The sequence below is a fragment of the Phaethon lepturus genome, unplaced genomic scaffold (genome assembly GCF_000687285.1).
Source record: "Phaethon lepturus isolate BGI_N335 unplaced genomic scaffold, ASM68728v1 scaffold9582, whole genome shotgun sequence".
NCBI classification, from domain to species: domain Eukaryota; kingdom Metazoa; phylum Chordata; class Aves; order Phaethontiformes; family Phaethontidae; genus Phaethon; species Phaethon lepturus.
Window position 1 is genome coordinate 59,449 of NW_010522572.1, and position 7,956 is coordinate 67,404.

At 55.6% G+C, this 7,956-nt stretch overlaps 1 protein-coding gene across 2 annotated transcripts in view; it reads right to left on the bottom strand.

Moving 5' to 3' along the window:
- Positions 1–3,965: 3,965 nt before the first annotated feature.
- Positions 3,966–7,956, bottom strand: part of SGSM3 (small G protein signaling modulator 3) — a 28,539-nt gene continuing 24,548 nt past the window's right edge. The window contains exons 16-22 of one of the 2 annotated variants that reach the window (XM_010281843.1): positions 7,635–7,787; positions 7,465–7,535; positions 7,065–7,113; positions 6,652–6,737; positions 6,157–6,279; positions 4,451–4,511; positions 3,966–4,043 (exon numbers count right to left, since the gene is read on the bottom strand). In XM_010281843.1, coding sequence (XP_010280145.1) covers positions 3,966–4,043; positions 4,451–4,511; positions 6,157–6,279; positions 6,652–6,737; positions 7,065–7,113; positions 7,465–7,535; positions 7,635–7,787 — 621 coding nt within the window. The remainder of the gene's footprint in view (positions 4,044–4,450; positions 4,512–6,156; positions 6,280–6,651; positions 6,738–7,064; positions 7,114–7,464; positions 7,536–7,634; positions 7,788–7,956) is intronic. The other variant, XM_010281844.1, reaches the window with a different exon arrangement.

Sequence of the window (7,956 nt, forward strand, 5' to 3'; positions counted from 1 at the left end):
AGACGGGGTCACAGCCTGTTTTGCAGCTGGGAGAAACTCCTGCTTTCCTGAGCCCTGTTTGCTTGTTAACGGCATGGGGAGCCACTTCCTTAATGACGGGCAGGCAGAGCCTGCTGGCAGCTTCCTTCCTTTCTGCCCCTTCTCTCCCCTCTCCCCCCCAGCTGTAAGCAAGTCAGAGCCTCTTACCTGCCTCCTTCAGTGTCTGGGTTGGAGAGGATACCCCTTCCCCCCTGCCACCTGCTTTCTCTTGCCCAGGCTACAGTGTTGTGTCCTAAAAATCAGAATAACTGGGACTGGAGGACACACCCTTCGCACCCTGAGCCCTCCCTCCTCTCCTGGTGCAGCCCTGGTGCTCACTGGGAGCAGGGAGCGCATTAGCAATCGCCTTACAGAGCTCCCCCAGGACAGCGGCCCAGCCCAGGGACCAGGCTGGCACAGGAGGCCAGACGTTTCTTAGTACATGGGGGGTGGGATGATCTCTCAGATGCTGGGGGGGAAAAAAGTGAGGCTGCCCGTTTGTCAAACTTGAGCAACATTAGCTTCTTTTAGCTCGCCGTGAGCAGTAGCCCCCACAAAAACCAGCTGTGTGATTTCTTTTGTACAAGTAATTACAAAGCTGCAACCGGTAAATAAAGAATGAAATTATGGAAGTGCAATGAGCTCCTAGAAGGTGGGAGCACTCCGGGCCTGACCCATGCCTGGTGCCTCGCAGGGGGCCGGGCACCCCACCCTTTGTTGGCAGTGAGATGCCAATGCCCATTACAGATTTAGCCCTTCCCCAGGGTTGCTGGTGAAAGGCTGAGCTCACAGCTGCTCCCTTTCACGTTTACCCAGCCACCATCACTTGTGGAACGTGGTAGGAATCTAACTTTGCCCAACATAGTTGAAATAATTGGCTGATGGGCTTAAGAGCCCTCAAGGAGCCCGGATGACACAGAATCATGAGCCTAACCTCCCGAGGAACCCAGCTAACCTGCCAGAGCCCCGCTGCACCGGGGGCTTCTGCCAGGAGAGCTAGCATTAGCCCTGTGCCTGGGGGCAGAGGGGAAGATGGTGCCTCATCCAAGGAAATATTGGAAAGTCTTGTGCCCAGAGCAGGCTAGCCCAGTTCTCTGCTTTCTTACTATTATTTGTTTGAATAATAGTTCAATAGTTCTTTGTCAGAAGAGGTATTCCCCTGGACGTTCATTTTTGCACCCATTGGGAAAAAAAACGAAAGTCTGATGTTCTGCCTCTACCTTGAATGTAATCCTGAATCTTTCTGCTGTAACCACTACTTGTTTGTAATGTGTATTTGACTAGCACGCACTCTCCCTTCCACTATGCAGAAAAGGGTGAGGGGTGATCAGCACCATCTGAGACAGATAGTGCTGGGGCATCGGATCCAGAGCAAGTATTCAACTGGAAAAGGATAAAAAAGTGACAAGTTAATGGGGGAGAGAATGGACTTTAAATTGAATTATTTTTTCAGTTACAAATATTTGAAAAAAATCCATTTTATTAAAAAAATTCCAAACAGCCACATGCTTAAAAACATCTCTGCTATGCTGGTGGGAGGGTTTGGGGCCTCTCTGCCTTTTACCAGCTAAGGGTGGGTGATCCCTCCAGGTCTTTTTCAAACCTGAAAAAAAAAGCTTGAGTGGTGGTACCTCATCCCTTCTTGGCTGCAGGGAGAGTCCCTCCTGTATGGAAATTAACTACCCTGCAACCAGAAGTAGGTCTTGCAGTAGGAGAAGCAGGGGCAGCTTTTACAGCCTCCAACAGCCCAGTAGGCTGATCTGGACCCCTGCTGTTCTGGAGGTGAGGTGATGCTGCAGCGTTTCCCTGCCAGATGCCAAACTGGAATTACTTTGACTAAAACCACCAGTTTTCACATCAGTAAATATGCTGCAACTTCCACCGTCCCATGAGCTTGGGCGTCTGAACATAGTGCTGTTAGTGTCCCACTTTGCAGAAGAGATCCCAGCTGCTTTTTCTGCAGAACCTTGTTGACTTGCAGACAACACTGCTGTCCACCATGAACCCAGCCCCGTTTTCTACCAGACCCTCTCCCTTTGCTAAGGGCCCTTGCAGGGTCCCTACAGCCCTTCGAGTATTTTAAAATTTTGTCCTATGAGGACAGGCTGAGAGAGTTGGGGTTGTTCAGCCTGGAGAAGGCTCCAGGGAGACCTTAATGCAGTCTTCCAGTACTTCAGGGGGGCTTATAAGAAAGATGGGGACAGACATTTTAGCAGGGCCTGTTGCAATAGGACAAGGGGTAACAGTTTTAAACTGAAAGAGGGTAGATTTAGACTTAAGGAAGAAATTTTTCCCAATGAGGGTGATGAAAGACTGGCACAGGTTGCCCAGAGAGGTGGTAGATGCCCCATCCCTGGAAACATTCGAGGTCAGGTTGGATGGGGCTCTGAGCAACCTCATCTAGTTGAAGATGTCCCTGCTCATTGCAGGGGTTGGACAAGATGACCTTTAAAGGTCCCTTCCAACCCAAACTGTGCTACAATTCTATGATTTCTTGCTTGTTGGGGCCTCCTGGGGCTCTGCTGCAGAGCTGCACCCCAGGGAGGGCTGGCAGCAGAGGGAGGCAGGGCTGCCACTGCTGGCAGCACCACTGCCCCAGACACCAGCCAGCCTTGCGCGCTGCACTGAGGCAAAGCCAGTGTGCGGAGCCCCCACGGTGCCAGCGCAGGCTGAGCAGAGACCTCAGCTTGACGCTAGCAGAAGGCAGCGCAGAAATGGGGTCATAATTCTCAACTGGCAGAAATTAAGAATTAAAATCTAGTCCTAGCCCCATCAAAAAACAAAGCCAAAGCCCAGGACTCTTCCCAAGATACAGTTTATTTACAAACCCACTGAATAAAGGAAAGTAAGAATCTAGTGTCATTTCATGAGTAGTTTGTGCTCACAGACAAGCGCTTTCAGTAGAAAGTCACAGACTCCATATCCAGAGCCACCACCACAAAGCAGCAATTCTCCACTCCTGACCTGCATCCCCGCTGCCACCGCAGGGCGAGGAGGACCAGTTAGTCTCCCTGAGCCAGCTCCAACGCGAACCTCGTCCTGAGCTACAACAGTGCCAAAATATACACGTTCCTGGAGTTAATTTACAGCTTTTTGGTTAACAGTAAAAATCATCTAGAGACTAAAATGACAGCATGAAACACTCCTGTTTAGGGAAGAGGCAGTTTTTGTCTGCTCCCAGAAGAGACAAGGCCCATACCCTAAGGCTGTTACAGTGGTAACAGGCCAGTGCAGTCGGGCACCTCTTGTCAACACCCCACACACCAGTACCAGGGAGGTGGGATGAGGCTGATGCCAGTTCCCCCTTCTCAGCCACGGCTCCTGGTCAGAGGAACTTGTCCAAGTGCTTCAGGGTTTGCCATCCCTCTCCCCGACAGAGGGGAGCCTGTGGCTGGCACCGCCTGTGGCTGGCACCGGGATGGGGGCATGTGCTAGCCCTGCTCCCGTACAGCACGAGTCTCTCACCAGCCCCATTCCACCTGCACCCACGATGCCACCTGCCAACAGCACCAGCTCCCGTCGGTCAAAGCCACCCCACAAGGGCTGTCTCCTCCCCACAGCTACAGCAGCAGACACGCTCACACCCCCACGCAGGGCAGCGCAGGAAGGGCTGCAGGGCAGGTGGCTCGCCCAGGCGCTGCTGGGGGGAGTCAGGGCTGAGGCAAGTAAAAGATGGGGGTGGCAGAGATGGGGCACTTGTTTTTGTGGCCAGAACACACTTGTCCCTTTGCAGTATCACCCTCGACCACCACCTCCCTGGGGTCTGCAGCTCAGCCTCTCGGCACTGCTGCCATCTCTCCCAGGTGGCCTGGCAGCCCCCTGAGGGGGATTTTGTCACAGATACAAGTGAGTGGGGTGGGGGGAGGGCAGGGGGTGAGACATGATGGGAGTGGGGGAGAGGAGTGTGCGCCATTGAGAAGGTTCCCCAGGATGGGGCAAGGTGGGGGTCACCCATCTATGTCCCAGCTGAAGAGATGGTGCTTCACGAGCATGTCCTGCACCCCTTCCTTCAGCGGCTTCTTCTCCTTCTCCTGCAGGATGACACAGAGACCCGGGTCAGTGCACCGCACCCAGAAAAGGGGGGGTTGTGTCTGCGGGCAGAGCCCAAGCACGCTGAGGTCTCCAGCACCCAGACAGAGCAGCTTTCTGCACTTCCCACCTCTGGGCAGCTGAAACAGGGAGAGGCCCTGCGGTTCGGAGAGCACCGGGGAAGGGAGGGGCCTACCATTTCCTTCTGCCCCAGCTGGGAAGGGGCAGGCAGCACCCTCTGCCAGCACTGCCACATACCTCGGTAGGGAACATGACCCCATCCACAGCCCCTGGTGCCGGCTCAAGAGGAGGCAGAGGATGGGCTGGAGCACAAAGCCAGGAGAGGAAGGCAGTAAGCAAAGCCCACGGCTGAGAGACAGAATGAAAGATGCCACCTACTCACCTCCCTTTTTGTTGGCAGCTCCCAGTCCTGAGAGAGGCTGAAGGCAAATTTGCAGAGGACTCTGCAATGGAAGAGAGCGATGGTAACACATGTGTTCACACACACCCAGATCACACCCCCAGCCTGTGCCCGCAACTGCTGCCCCCAAGGCACACAATTGCACTGGCTCCTCGGCTTGCCCTGCACACCACTAAGCTTACAAGAATGAAATTCCTTGTTTGTTGGTGTTGAAAGGGCAACACCAGCCACTCATCCCCTGTTCCCACCCACTCTTTGGGCTTCACATCGTGCCAAGCCCATGCAGGAAAGAGAGGCTTGAGGATGTGACTCAAGTGCAACCCCTACAGAGCCTGACAGCAGTGCAGGGAGGCACAGGCAGCCCCAGGCTCTGCTAGACTGCAGATACCGCAGCTGAGGACTGTACACAGCTAGCAATGGGGGGTTGCAGGTTCCTCTCTAGAAAGCAGACTCCTGCCACTAGCACCTCAGAGATTCTGCACCCCTTTCTCTCTCTCTCTCTCTCTCTCTCATTCTCTGAAGTAAGAGATGTGTCCCGACCCCCATGCACAAGTGCCGCATGAGGATGGCACATGGAGCTCCCTCGCTGGACCCAGCCCTAAGCAGGGGCTGCAGGCACAGCCTCAACCCTGTCCCTAGGACAGGGGACACAGAGCTCAGACCTCCTGGCAACAAGCTCATCAGTCCTTCAGACTCAGGGGAAACTCCTATGTGGGGGTCTCCTCCAACTCCTGCAGCAGTGAGGGAGCCAAGGCCATCCACAGGAACCTAGCTGGGAGAAATATGTCATAAAACCTCCGTTTCTGCTCCACACTAACCTGGGCCCAGCCATGAACCAGGCCCACTTGGTCCTTCGGCTGTGAACTAGCACTGCCCCCGTGCTGCGAGACCCAGGACAGGGCAGCAGAGAGGTGGAGGGGGCTCCCCCCTCCCTCCCATTCAGCAGCAGCACAAGGAGAACAGGGAACCCCGAGGTGCGTACGTACACACGGGCCTGTTCCTGCTACTGACGCGCCCACATCTGGAACAAAAACCAGTTCCCACAGGACGGCAGCAGCAGCAGGGCTGGAGTGGTGGTGGTGGTGGTGGGGAGGGTTGCTCTGCAGCTCACTGGGACTGGATGTGGCTTTGCAGAGTGCAGGAGGGCCAGGAGCACGCAGCACGGGTGCGTGCCCTGGGCTCCAAGCGATGTGCTTCATGCGAGCTCAGCTGCCTTCAGCCCCCGACACCGCTCCCTCGCTTAACCAGGAGTCAGCCGATGAGTGACTCCTTCCCGGCCAGCAACAGCCAGACTGTCTCCCTAGCACGTTCCCTGTTCCCTGCTTTGACTCATGGTGGCTGGCACAGGACCTGGAGACCAGCAGGGTGGAAAAGGCACCATCAGAGTAGGCGCAGGGCGCAGCAGGAGGCTGCTGGCAGGCAGAGGCTGCCTGATTGTCACAACAGCTCCCCAGGAGCCAAGCTCAGCTCCTGATCAGGCAGGCACAGTGCATCCATCGCATTAGACTGTCTAGACAGTTGCTGCTGCCTCAGCACACAGAAGGAAATCTCTGCAGCAGGGATGTCCGGGCAGCCCACGCTGCTACTCACTGGAGAGGGTCCAAAGCCAGCCATAGTGAGGGCCACCTCCTGCAGGGGAGGAGGAAATCCACTCCAGGCCCTGGCAAGACCCATGGGGACAGACTCACCTCAGCTCACATTTGATCTGCACCCAGCCAGGACTGCGCAGGAATGACCAGGGATGGAACCACTTCTCCACGGTCTGCAGGCTTGAGCACAGCACTTCCAGCCACAAATGCAGTACCTGCTCACTGCAGCGACAGGGTGGAAACATGTTACTCGGCTGAAGCCAGGGAAAGAAGCCCCCATCCCTTTGGTATAATTTATTTTCAGCCCAAGCCTTGATCCCAGCCCACAGTCCTGTCCCCAGTGGGAACAGGATAACCCAGTAAACTTCTACGAGCCACTCCACGCAACGAGAGCTACTTCTTCCAGCCAGGAGCCAGGCCAGCATGATGAACAAAGAAAGGAGCCGGTCCCACTCAGTGGCTGCAGAGAGGGAGAAAAAGACCCTATGGCCTACAGTAGATTGAAACAACTGCTGCCCTTGAGCCTGCTCTGCCCCCTCCCAAGCTCCTCACACCCCTCACCCCAGGGGTGGGTATCAGGACTGGATGACTCACTTGAGTCCAACACAGATGAGGGAACGAAGCTTCACGTCCATCTGTGCATGTGCAGCATCGTGCGTCATGTTTACTGCCTGAACCGCCTGCAGGGCAGGAAGATGTGGTTACTGCCTTCTCGGCTTGGCCTTTGGCTGGGCAGCCATTTCAGCAACACAGGCAAATGCTCTCCTCCCCAGAGTTCCCCACCCTCACCCAGTGCCACCGGTTAGCATCAGAGGGGCCGAGCCTTCTTGATGGCTTCACTTTCTGCCTTTCCCCAAGCACTTGGTGTCTCTATTGCTTCCCATCAAGGAAGGTCTGGGAGATGCTCAAGCATCTTGCTAGAGAAGGGCATCACCCTTCAGCAGCCTCCATGGGAAACTTCCCCACATTAGGAGCTGGGCTTTGGCTGGGCTGGGCGCAGCACTCACCCGGTAAAGCAGCTCCTCTGGAGTGAGGACTTTGCCATCTTCATCAAGCCTGCAAAGATCACAGCAGAGCGCTAGCCAGCTCCGGAGCCACGCTGGGCACAAGCAGGCCTTTACCCCTCCATACCCCAACAGCTCCCTTGCTACTGCTGAGCCCACAGTTGATCCTGCAGCCATGACAGAGCGAGATACAGCCCCAGAAGCAAAGACAGGAGCACGAGGAAGGGGGCAAGAGTCACTGCCAGCCCCAAGTCAGCATGGGCACAGCAGCCTGCTGACACCACACCCACAGAAGGATGGTGCAGACCATGACCCTTCCCAAGGTGGAGAGCAGCAGCAGGTTGATGAGCGTGCAGGAGCAGCACACAGACCCAGTTACTTCATGTGAATAAAGTGGCCTTACCTGTAAGTCTTGCACAGCACAAGGCGAGAATACACAGAATCAAAGTCCCGTTCCACTTCCCGGCTTGCAGCCTAGTAGGGCAGAGGGACAGTCAGTGCACTCTGCCCCACAGGCCCATCACCCCAGCCCTCTGCCAACACAGCCCCATGAAGGGAACGGAGACATCTCACCTCTTCAATGAACAGCCAGGGATGGCAGGGCCCCCCCAGCAGAGATGGCTTCTTCAATCCATGTTCAAATATGGACTTCAAGGCTGGACAGAGTGTCCCTCGCACCAAGTCCGTCACCCCTTCTGTGACTGAGTCATCTCCAGCGATGGAGTACTGAGGAACATGAAGAGCCAGCTCTCAGCACACTGGCAAAGGCGCAGAGCATGGAGGCAGTCCGCTCACCTACAGCTTCTCTGTGCACACCTCTTCCACCCCCAGATGCCACCAGCCATGCCAACCCCCCCCCCCCCCCAACCCCCTCTCTCTCTCACCAAGAGACCGC